Raw genomic sequence first — 12,911 nt, forward strand, 5'->3', positions numbered from 1 at the left:
TCGTAAATTAACATAGTAATTATCGTAACTCAAAGTGGCTACAGAATAAGTTATTCTGCAGCCAGCTATAGGATAGTAGTTATATATATATATATATATATATATATATATATATATATATATATATATATATATATAGGGAGAGGCTATTCAGTAGCCGGCTACAAAATAAGTTATTCTGTAGCCACCTCCATTTACTATAATTTTATATACTAATTTATCATAATGTCAATACATATTTACGATAGTTGGGTTACTATAATACATGAGGATATTTACCATAACGTTATATTAAACCACTTAGTAAGGAGTTACTATAATCTCGTAAATTAACATAGTAATTATCATAACTCAAAGTGGCTATAGAATAAGTTATTCTGTAGCCAGCTACATGATAGTAGTTCTATATATATATATATATATATATATATATATATATATATATATATATATATATATATATATATATATATATATATATATATATATATATACACCGGTTCAAAGTAACTGTGGCCGGTTCAATTTGTTCGATCCAAAACAATTGAACCGGCGGTTCAACCGGTTCTAAACGGTTGGACCAGTGAACCGATGGCCTCGCCGGTTCAATCTCCGGTCTGGAACTAATAACTTTGCCTCCAGGGACTGAAGATTCTTGAAAACTGAAACAGCGGTGCAATGTTTAAAATGCAGTGAGATTCCTTATTTACAAATGGAAAGAAATCCACGGACATAAATAAGGCAATGCTCCTACATCAAGGTAGTATGCACCAAGAGAAGCTGCTGCATTTTTTTAGAGCTAACATGGTAGTCTTCTTGGATAGGATAGTCTTTTGAGTAATGCATACTTACATCTGAAGCAGTTCATGCCAGAATCAACTATGAGAGCTCCAAATAGGTCAAGGTGTGTCAATCCAGTGAGACCTGCACTGACCAAATGATCTAAATTAATGCCATGATATAACTTACTGTGCAAAATATTGCCTATTGACACCGGAAAACCCTGCTACAATACAATTTTAAGTGATAATATGCTTGTGTTTAAACAAAAACAGTCATAAGTGATACCATTTAAGTGAAACAAAACACCAGAAGTGACAATAAGCTAACCAGAGAAATGACGCAAACATTACAGTATATAAGTGATAATATGCTTGTGTTTAAACAAAAACAGTCACAATATATCCAACTAATATGAAAAGCATACTGTGGGGGTATTAACCCCTATACCCTTACGGCTAGGTTTGGGCCGGCCCGGACCAGGGGGTCCGGCCCACCAGAAGACGACGCGCGGCCCAACCGATCTGCTCGGAGTCCCGCGCATGGAATCAAGGCAGACTTGGAGATCAAGCAAGATTCTGGTCGGTTAGAATAGGAATCCTTATCCGGCCACCTATGGCAATTGTAACTGGTTGGGATTAGTTTCAAGATCCGTAACCCTGCCCCCCAGACTATATAAGACGGACAGGGGACCCCTCTCAAAAATCATCTCATTTACATACAGCAATAAAATCAGACGCATGACGTAGGTATTACGCCCTCACGGCGGCCGAACCTAGATAAAACCTCGTGTCTGTCTTGCGTCACCATCTCGTTCGTAGCTTGCGCACTTGTCTGCCGATAATCTACTACCTTGGGCATACCCCTAGGTAGACTGCCGATCATATTTTGTCGACAGTGGCGCGCCAGGTAGGGGGTGTGCGTACTGCTCCCCAGACGAACAAGATGGTCATCATCCCTGGTTCCATGGCTACGCCGAACGACCTCACGTTCACCATCGGCCAGATCACCTGGACCACTGGCTCCGACAACTTCATCGCCATGACCACGGAGGAGGCGCAGATCCAATCTACGTCGACCACTGCTTCACCAGCATCAGCTACGGCTCCGACCACGTTAGATCTGGCTCCGGCCACACCAGCATCGTCTTCAGCCACGTCGACAACCCGTCGTTCGCTTCCTCGCTACAAAGGGAGGCAGATCGACAACACCGACCTGCTGGACTCCATCGATCAGGTCGGCACCAAGCTTGCTGAAACCCTAGCTCTGATAGATTCGATTCAAAATCAACCTACCGAGCAGGTAACCACTACCCACAACAGATCTACCCGACCAGCTCGGGCCAGTCGTCCTGCACGACTCGGTACGGATCTCGTGGTCACGTCTATTCCTGAAGGGCGCTCCGTTCGTCGCCGACCAGCCCCCGCAATGGGTCTCCGGCTCTCCGAGTGCGAAGCCTTGATGGAGAATTACCAGGCTCAGCCCTACGGCCTGCCAAACACTGCTTCCAACTACGCGTACAATATACAACGCTGCTCGGATCTATGTTTTATACATCGACCTCGGCCAAAGCCACGCAACTTCATCAACATGGTTCGAATTGAGGAGTATCAAGAAGGATCGGTCCACACAGTTCAAGAGGGCGGCTCAAGCTCCCCGTCCAGCATCGCATCTAATGGCTCCGTCCACACTGGGCTTCAGCATCGTGACAATGAAGAAGTTGAATACGATCTGGATATCCCAGACCACTCCCCGGGGTTCCCACGATTCCCATCCTTCCCAGGCGAGGAGACTTGATCAATGTCGTCAGTAATGACGAACCACCGGCAGTTGGCGAAACAGAACAAGGAAGGCTAGCACGCGAAACACGCAATATTGACCGGTTTAATCGCAGACAAGCCGAAGCCGAGGCAGAAGAGGAGGCACGACGCATAAGGTTCCAGCCACACAATCTCAACAATGCCTTTGATAGGGTAGGGGAAAAGCAGGTCTTCAGGACTCCAAGCGCCAACGTAGCCGTTGCTATGGCGACAATGCAACGACTATCCAATATCCCGAAAATCCAGGCAATTCGTGATGATGTACAAGCCTACCTGACGGCTGCTATAGCCCAGACCGCAGAGATTGCAAACCAAGCCCGAGCTCCGTCCGTCTCAGTCGAATCAAGCCGCAGTCGCCAGCACTCAAGTCGCCCACAGCCACCCAACCAACGTGGCTCACGCAACAACGACCCATCAGACAACCTTCAAGGCGGAAACAGTGGTCATGACAGTGGTCGGCACGACAACCGCCGCAAGAACCATGATAACCGCGGTTGCGGGGTCAACCAGGGTGGCAATCGGGATCGCCGTGACGGCAATAACGATCTCCGCCATTCCCTCGAAGAACGCGATCTGCGTGATCGCATTAACCAAAGAGCCAACGATCGTGCATCCCACGAAAGCTATCGCCGTATGGAATATGATACTATCCACGGCCCATAAATGCACATGGAGAGAACAACGAAATTGTACCCGAGATCAGCTCTAGGGTTTTGTCCGTGAGGTTTCCATTTTGAGATAGGTTGAGTAACGTCAGGGCTTTCAAAGTCCCTGATGTTCTTCACACCGGCATCTGTAATCAACCCACCGCAGACCTCCAGGGACTGAAGATTCTTGAAAACTGAAACAGCGGTGCAATGTTTAAAATGCAGTGAGATTCCTTGTTTACAAATGGAAAGAAATCCACTGACATAAATAAGGCAATGCTCCTACATCAAGGTAGTATGCACCAAGAGAAGCTGCTGCATTTTTTTTAGAGCTAACATGGTAGTCTTCTTGGATAGGATAGTCTTTTGAGTATGCATACTTACATCTGAAGCAGTTCATGCCAGAATCAACTATGAGAGCTCCAAATAGGTCAAGGTGTGTCAATCCAGTGAGTTAAGTACTACAGTTAATAAGTATAGCTTTGGCACTTAATAAACTACCGGCCCCGGCCGATGCCTATTAGTATAGACAAGGTGCACCTAGTTTTTGTGCCACTCTCACACGACACCAGCAGCGCGATCCCCCAGCGTGTCCTCTCTCGGCACCTAGCTAGCTACCATGCTTGTCCTCTTGCTCCTCCTCCTCCTCGCCGTGGCCTCTTCTCCGGCGACGGCGTCGGGCGACGGCGGCGCTGCCGTTCCAGTGGGGACTACCGTCTTGTCCTCCTTCTGCAGCCCCACCAACTCGAGCGTCCTGCAGACGTACCAGCCCAACAGCACGTTCGCGGCCAACCTACAGAAGCTCGTCGCCGAGCTCCCGAGGAACGCCTCGGCGTCGGGCTTCTCGGCGGGGAGGTTCGGCGCCGCGGGCCCTGGCGCGGCGTACGGGATCGTGCTCTGCCGCGGCGACTACCTCGGCCAGCAGTGCGTGGACTGCCTCGCCGAGGGGTTCGTGCAGGCGGCCAGCAGGTGCCCCAGCAGCGTGGACGCGACCATGTACTACGACCAGTGCCAGCTCCGGTTCTCCGACCAGGACTTCCTCGCCGGAGCCGGAGCGGGCGCCGCCAACATGCCGGAGAGCGCCGCCTCGAACATGAACAAGGTGTCCGCCGGGAACACCGCCGCGTTCGACGCCCTGGTCACGCGGCTCGTGGACGCGGTGTCCGACGCCGCCAGCAACAGGAGCGCCCGCTACGCCACGGGCCAGGCCGGGTTCCCGCCGGAGAACATGAACGTGTACGCGCTCGTGCAGTGCACGCAGGATCTGACGACGGGGCAGTGCCGGGAGTGTCTGACCGGCCTCAGAGACCAGATGGCCAGTTTGTTCGCCGGGAAAGTGGGTGGGAGGATTCTCGGCGTGCGCTGCCACATCAGGTACGAGAAGGATGTCTTCTTCGCGCAGACCCAAGATATGCTGACGCTCACGCCGCTGCTAGGTTCGACCAAAGGTTAGTCCCAGTTCATGATTTTTTTTGTCCTCTCATTAATTTTGTAGAAAACTAGAATCCCGTTTTACAAATTCGATGCAAAATTCACACTGAGGAATTCATTCATAGTTCTCACTCTCTCTCACCTTAATCAGTAGAATTATATTAGTGTGTTTTGTTTTCCCCTAAATAGTTAGTCTTGGGAGTGCCCATAGGGACGACGACGTGATGATAAATAATTTTATTACTGGGTCGTCACAACTGTTTGATTGCTAAAATGCATGCCATATATCACCTTTCCATACCCATTCTTGTTAACTAGATGTAGTAGCTGATTTTATTGAATAACTTCAGCCTTTCCCCTGGCATTCCATGGTTTATTTGCATCCCATATTTTATTATTTCTACTCAACCATTCCAGAAAAATTTGATGTTCTAGGATTCAGAAACTATGTTAGAAAACTTGGCGTTTTATATAGTTCTTGGACAATAGATTGAGCCCATATCCGTTTGAGATTGCGGTCTACATACCTCCAAGCATTCATTTTAATGAGGGGCATAATCCTTAATTAGCATGATTCACTTTCAATAAATAGAGGTACATGAGTAATTTCGAGCACAATCTATCTATCCTCAAATTTCTAGAACACCAACTTTTGGTGTTTGGTGTTTGGGACGACTGAAGTATATATACATATTTTTATATGTTTGAAGACTTATTTTTCGAACTTGCTATATATGTGATTCGAAAGTTTCAGACTACCAATTTATCCCTGGGATTTACTAACTAATCTGCACATTGGGAATGGGACTATGTAAAAGTACCCGTCTTTTTTTGTTCCTAAACCAAATCATGTCCCAATTCTATTTTTGCATGTTTTGGTTCCGAATAAGCTACCTCAAATGTTGATAAATCTTCACAAGTCACCGGATGAAAATTTCATTTGAATAATCGACAACTAGGATAATGGAGTTTGGCATAGGTTTTTTTCTGATACATTTAAAATAAAATAAAATTTTAGTTGGGTGATCTAGTCCTCTACTAGTCTATATTAACAACAATAACAACAACAACAACAACAATAACTTGATAAAAGACACACAGAGCAAAAATAGATACTCATTCAGAAGGTATAATCGATATTTTTACAATGCTGCAGTGGTTTTTTAAAGCTAGAAGTTACGAGATACATGGTTAGTTAAGGAAACTTCCAAGCAGGCTGTGAGATATAGTAACTAGAGAAGTGGCAACAAAACAAGTCTAGTTTTTCAATGCATGGTCTAGCTACATATTCAGATAATGTTAGTCAAAACCCAAGATCCCAACAAGGAAAAATATGCTGTACAAAACTTGCTTACGAATGCTACAACTTTTGTAGCTGTGGGCTGTAGCTTACACATATGTGCATCTATGTAAATGAAAAATACACACTCCACAGCTTTGGGCCCCTGTAGAACCGAGAGAGCACGTCAGCCTGCTAGCTAAGGAAAATGCTCGGGCAGCGAATGATATGATTCGCCGTGCGCCAGGAACAGGACCGGAGCGTGACTTTTATCGATCGGTCCGGCCGGCTTGGCTTGGTGTGTGCCGAGCGAGGTCTTTTGTTGATGTTTTTTGCGTTTCGAATCCGCGACCAAGTCAGCTGATCCACACACATTTCCCCCAATCCAAACTCCTTTATTACTCGTGTTTCGGGATTACGAAAAAGGATACTACATAGGTAAGGGCCCTCCGATCGCTGTGGACAAATGTTAATAATCTGCTGCCAAGCTCACCATGTGAAGGAATCAACCAACAGAGATAGTGGTAGAAAAATTGGTGATCTCATCCGTCCCCATCTGGACCATCATGTGTGACGGTGACTTTGGTTTTGACTGGATAGGCGGCCGCTGGCACGAGTAGCACGAGTAGCACGCAGCACTAACTAGCTTGCTAGCTGCCGATAGGCCCCTGCTAGTAGACTCTCCCCACCCACGGCGACCTGCTACTCTCCGGGCCTCGGTTTCCCTTCCGGTCTCTCCGGTCATCCTTGGTGGCTCTGGGGGTCTGGCCGGTAGCGAGAGATGCACACGGGCCTGCCTGACCTCCAGAGTCCAGACAGCAGGCTTGAGGACTGACGTTCCGTTCCGTTCCATCGTGCGATCGAATTTGGTAGATCCCTCAAACCTCATGCTATGGCAACCCCGTGGGCCATGGTGTTGGCATATGCCTCATCACGTACTCACCAGAATCCGTCGCTGCCCATCAGCATGTTCGCGAATCTGTCTTATTATAAGTCAGGGTTTATCAGTCAATGAACAATATTTTTTTCTCACACCAAATTAGTCAACAGTACTTTCAATCATGGCTTATAAGCCAAACCAGCCCAAACGAACAGGGCCCATACCATTCTTCTTCCCTTCTCACTGCGGTGCAGTGCAGACTATGCGCACGGCGTGCGTGACTAAACTTTCCTCATCAGCACATCAAATGTTTGATACTAATTAGGAGCAGTAAATATACACTAATTTCATAAGTCATGACTAATTCTAGAGACGAATCTATTAATTCTAATTAGTTCATGATTAGTGAATGTGGTGCTACAGTAAACATATGCTAATCATGGCTTGATTAGGCTTAATAAATTCGTCACGGCTAGCTTATGCAATTAGTTTTAAATTTATCTCATGTTTAGTCCTCCTAACCGACACAAAACATTAGATGTGACAGAGACTAAACTTTAGCCCCTATCTTAGGGCCACTTTGGTAGAGCAATACATGAGCCTACCTTAGGTTCACTTAGGTTGAGCTTTACTTCCTGATTCCCCCCAAAAAATGATTCTCATGGGAGAACAAGGTGGTGAGAATCAATTCTGAAGGGAAGCAATAGGATTCCGTGAAAAAGCATGGTTTTTTCTGCTACACGTCTCCTATAATAAAAAAAACGAGAATCGCTCCTTTGGATTCCTATGTGAAGCTCGGTGATTTTGCCCGTTTGGTAGGGCTCCACGCTGAAGTAGAGCGTGAAGGTGGAGCTGGGAGCGGTGCCAAAGGGCCCTGATGCCAAATAGCTTCGGAACAGTAACAGATCGTGCAGATATTCACATCTGCCTAGTGCTAGCTCCATAGTCGACCTTGACTTGGGAGATCGGGGCCGTTGCAAAGGCATGGCCTGCTGGTGCTGCCCAACCATGCATGCCAAATTGCCAATTCCACTTCCATGCTGTTGCTTTCAAGAGAGATTGAGACACTATACAACGTGTTCAATGTTAACATAGAACAGATCGATGCTTCAGATGTTAACACCACTGTAGCGCGCCTAACTACTTCTACTGCAGTGCCTAATTTTCTTGCACCACCTTATATCAATCATGCTGATGCTGCCTGCTGCTTACTGCGCTAATTAACCCCCCGCGCCATGTGTTCATCATCGTCAGGTAGCAGCACGACGCTATGGATGGTCGCCGTCGTCGTCCCCGTGTCCGTGCTCCTGGCCTGCTTCCTCGCATGCTTCCTGTGGATCCGAAAGCGGAGGAGGAGAGGTAATCAAGTTACTTGTGCTTATTATTACAAGTACTTGAGTTGTTATTAGCTAGCGTAATCAAAACTCCAAACTACTGTCGTCACTAACGGCGCGCGTGCATTGCTTAATGTGTCAGTGATCGAAATGTCAGGGAGGGTGAGCGTGCCCACCATGTCCATGGAGATGGAGCAGGTCGCCGACTCCGAGTTCTCCATCTTCGACTTCGACCAGATCGCCGACGCCACCGGCAACTTCTCCGACGACCACAAGCTAGGCCAGGGCGGCTTCGGACCCGTGTACAAGGTACTAGGAGTACTGTCAGAAATGTCCTGTTTCTTATTTCATCATGCAGAATGACCATCAATCAATTGGCATACTCATGCATCTTTTGTGCCACGTATACATGCATTGTGTCCGTATTCATCATCATCATTATATCATCCAGGGTGAGCTGCCCGGCGGCCTGGAGATCGCGATCAAGCGGCTGTCGTCGGTGTCGGTGCAGGGTCTGATGGAGTTCAAGACGGAGATCCAGCTGATCGCCAAGCTGCAGCACACCAACCTGGTGCGCCTGCTGGGGTGCTGCGTGCAGGCCGACGAGAAGATGCTCGTCTACGAGTATATGCACAACAAGAGCCTCGACTTCTTCATCTTCGGTAGGCAACTCGTCTCCTCGATAATTAACGCTCTACTTACTGCTCGATCCATTCCGTTCGTTTCTGTCAGTATTTATTAGCTTGTTTGCTGATCGATGTACGTAATGCTACCACCGGCTTGTGCGTGCAGACAGCGAGAAAGGGAAGGCCCTGACCTGGGAGCGGCGGTTCCGGATCATCGACGGCGTCGCGCAGGGCTTGCTCTACCTGCACAAGCACTCGCGGCTGCGGGTCATCCACCGGGACCTCAAGGCCAGCAACATCCTCCTGGACCGCGACATGAACCCCAAGATCTCCGACTTCGGCATGGCCAGGATCTTCTGCTCCAACGTCACCGAGGCCAACACCACCAGGGTCGTCGGCACGCAGTGAGTTCTCTACTGACCATTTGCAGTAGCAGCAGCAGGCTGCTGAATAATCACTACTGGCCACTGATCAAATTTAGGAATGGTCTTTAATTAATTTGTTCGTCCTGCTCATTTAGTGGCTACATCGCTCCGGAATACGCTTCCGAGGGTCTCTTCTCCATCAAATCCGACGTTTTCAGCTTCGGGGTCTTGCTCCTCGAGATGATAAGCGGGAAGAGGACCGCCGGCTTCTACCAGTACGGCAAGTTCTTCAATCTCACAGGATATGTAAGTACGGCTATCCAGATTACCTGCAATGCGTGAAATTCAGAGTTGCGCGATTAGCCTGACAGAGCACTTACAATACAGGCGTACCAGCTGTGGCAGGACGGGAAATGGCACGAGCTGGTGGACCCGGCGCTGGGCGACGACCTGCCGTTGAGCGAGGTGACGAGGTGCGTGCAGGTGGCGCTGCTGTGCGTGCAGGACAGCGCCGACGACCGGCCCAACATGTCGGAGGTGGTGGCCATGCTGGGGAGCGAGGGGGTCACCATGCCGGAGCCCCGCCAGCCGGCATACTACAACGTCCGGATCACCAGCCTCGCCGTGTCGTCCGACTCGTTCGGCGAGTCCTCCTGCAGGATCACCAGCATCACCCTCACGGATCACGAGGAAGGCAGGTAGCTAGCTAGTGGCGGCTACTGTAGGTCGGTAACCGTACAGGACAGGATGGTCGTCATATGATCAGAATACAGAGACACGGAAAGAGAGACAGAAAGGATCAGGACAGGTTAACATGGTGCAAGATATGCCCATGCCCATGAACGAACGCTTTTAGTTTCTTCTAGATTAGCTCCAGCAATTTTTGGTCCATATAGTTGACTTCACTGGCCGTCTGCTGATCTGTAAACTTCTGTATATTTGTATGTGCGCACTTTAATATGCGAGCGACTGTAGTTGTACACATGTATGTGCTTACGGTTTTATATATTTTAGTATGGAACTACTAGTAATATTCTGAACAAGGCGACCTGCTCTAGTCAGGCACCACTTGCTTTACAGTTACAGGTCGCTGTGGAGTTCTGGTCGTATCACTCCGGCCGCACACTGATCAGGTTGGGGAGAGCGAACAGCGGGAGCTTATCGATCTCGGCATCTCGCTTGCCGCCGTCACCCTGCAGGACTTCAGGATACGGAGCGCAGGTCCTGCAGTGGTTTCAGGTGGTGGAGGCCCGAGTTGGACACCCGGGAGTTGGACACTTTCAACGACACCAGCGTGGTCAGGCCTGTCAACAGATGCAACTATTGAAACGAGAACAATGTCCTGATAAATGCACATGGAGAGAACAACGAAATTGTACCCGAGTCCCAAGATCAGCTCTAGGGTTTTGTCCGTGAGGTTTCCATTTTGAGATGGGTTGAGTAACGTCAGGGCTTTCAAAGTCCTTGATGTTCTTCACACCGGCATCTGTAATCAACCCACCGCAGACCTCCAGGCCTAGTTATTAGGATCGGACCGGACCAGCGGTTCAATCGCTAAAAGACCGAACCAGAGCCTAGATCGGTCCGATTCACTTAAAAGACTGTTTGTGCAATCGAACCATTAAAAACCAATTGAACCGGCCGATTTTTTACAGAACCGGTGAACCGTCCATTTCCATACGAACCGGCGAGTTTTTGAGTTTTTTCAAAATTACCCCTCTGTGCACACCGGACGACCTTATCTAGTTAGGGGTATTATTGGAAATTGGCTCCAAATGCCTCTTTAGGGTTGTTTTGCCCTGGGAGTGGCCGAGTGGGAGGGAAAAATTGCTTTTTCGTGTTCTAGGCGGCAGCGCGGCGCTTTCTACTCCGTGCAGCGTCTAACAGGCGGCAGCAAGAGCATCAGCAAGCAGCTACGGGCGAGTCGGCGTGCGGCTGGCGGCAGGAAACGGGTGGTCGCAGTGGCCGCGGCGGGCAACGGGCCGGCCGCGGCGGGTCGAGCTCACGTCGTCCGCAACCGGCAGCGGCGTGCGGCTGCAGCCTTGCTGTCTGCTACTCTGCTCTAGGCTACACCGCTCCAGGTCTCCAGGCGCTTCCCTGCTGTTTTCCAGTTCCAGACGACCATGCCTGAACTTCGCGACATGGCTAATGGTGAGCCTGGGTTAAGATTAAATTAGGCATCTATGATTTGTCAATGTGAAGATTCATAAATATATGAAGCTCGTGTTCGTGTTAGAGTATATTAGTTATTAGTAGGGATGAAAGTAGTAACAGATGAGCTGCATTTCTTATCAGTTATCATGCACTTTTGTTTTGAATCTAAAAACTTGTGCAATTAAATTTGTGTTGTTTATTTATCATCTGTCAATTATTATATATATATATATATATATATATATATATATATATATATATATATATATATATATATATATATATATATATATATATATATATAGGGAGAGGCTATTCAGCAGCCGGCTACAAAATAAGTTATTCTGTAGCCACCTCTATTTACCATAATTTTATATACTAATTTACCATAATGTCAATACATATTTACGATAGTTGGGTTACTATAACACATGGGAATATTTACCATAACGTTATAGTAAACTACTTAGTAAGGAGTTACTGTAAATCTCGTAAATTAACATAGTAATTATCGTAACTCAAAGTGGCTACAGAATAAGTTATTCTGCAGCCAGCTATAGGATAGTAGTTATATATATATATATATATATATATATATATATATATATATATATATATATATATATAGGGAGAGGCTATTCAGTAGCCGGCTACAAAATAAGTTATTCTGTAGCCACCTCCATTTACTATAATTTTATATACTAATTTATCATAATGTCAATACATATTTACGATAGTTGGGTTACTATAATACATGAGGATATTTACCATAACGTTATATTAAACCACTTAGTAAGGAGTTACTATAATCTCGTAAATTAACATAGTAATTATCATAACTCAAAGTGGCTATAGAATAAGTTATTCTGTAGCCAGCTACATGATAGTAGTTCTATATATATATATATATATATATATATATATATATATATATATATATATATATATATATATATATATATATATATATATATATATATATACACCGGTTCAAAGTAACTGTGGCCGGTTCAATTTGTTCGATCCAAAACAATTGAACCGGCGGTTCAACCGGTTCTAAACGGTTGGACCAGTGAACCGATGGCCTCGCCGGTTCAATCTCCGGTCTGGAACTAATAACTTTGCCTCCAGGGACTGAAGATTCTTGAAAACTGAAACAGCGGTGCAATGTTTAAAATGCAGTGAGATTCCTTATTTACAAATGGAAAGAAATCCACGGACATAAATAAGGCAATGCTCCTACATCAAGGTAGTATGCACCAAGAGAAGCTGCTGCATTTTTTTAGAGCTAACATGGTAGTCTTCTTGGATAGGATAGTCTTTTGAGTAATGCATACTTACATCTGAAGCAGTTCATGCCAGAATCAACTATGAGAGCTCCAAATAGGTCAAGGTGTGTCAATCCAGTGAGACCTGCACTGACCAAATGATCTAAATTAATGCCATGATATAACTTACTGTGCAAAATATTGCCTATTGACACCGGAAAACCCTGCTACAATACAATTTTAAGTGATAATATGCTTGTGTTTAAACAAAAACAGTCATAAGTGATACCATTTAAGTGAAACAAAACACCAGAAGTGACAATAAGC

The 12,911-nt window shown here is 46.5% G+C and overlaps 1 protein-coding gene across 3 annotated transcripts; it reads left to right on the plus strand.

Moving 5' to 3' along the window:
* Positions 1-3,831: 3,831 nt before the first annotated feature.
* LOC136552473 (cysteine-rich receptor-like protein kinase 25) lies at positions 3,832-10,001 on the plus strand. Of its 3 annotated transcripts, none has more exons than XM_066544045.1 (7): positions 3,832-4,695; positions 8,092-8,196; positions 8,314-8,480; positions 8,623-8,833; positions 8,964-9,201; positions 9,318-9,468; positions 9,550-10,001. In XM_066544045.1, exons 1-7 carry the CDS (start codon positions 3,867-3,869, stop codon positions 9,862-9,864), a joined length of 2,016 nt encoding a protein of 671 aa, XP_066400142.1. In that variant the 5' UTR covers positions 3,832-3,866; the 3' UTR covers positions 9,865-10,001. The 3 variants fall into 3 exon arrangements, with proteins under 3 accessions (XP_066400142.1, XP_066400140.1, XP_066400141.1); XM_066544043.1 differs by having other exon boundaries at positions 3,867-4,695; positions 8,329-8,480; XM_066544044.1 differs by lacking the exon at positions 8,092-8,196 and having other exon boundaries at positions 3,867-4,695; positions 8,329-8,480.
* The last annotated feature ends 2,910 nt before the right edge of the window (positions 10,002-12,911 follow it).

This window comes from Miscanthus floridulus, chromosome 4, assembly GCF_019320115.1.
Source record: "Miscanthus floridulus cultivar M001 chromosome 4, ASM1932011v1, whole genome shotgun sequence".
NCBI classification, from domain to species: Eukaryota; Viridiplantae; Streptophyta; class Magnoliopsida; order Poales; family Poaceae; genus Miscanthus; species Miscanthus floridulus.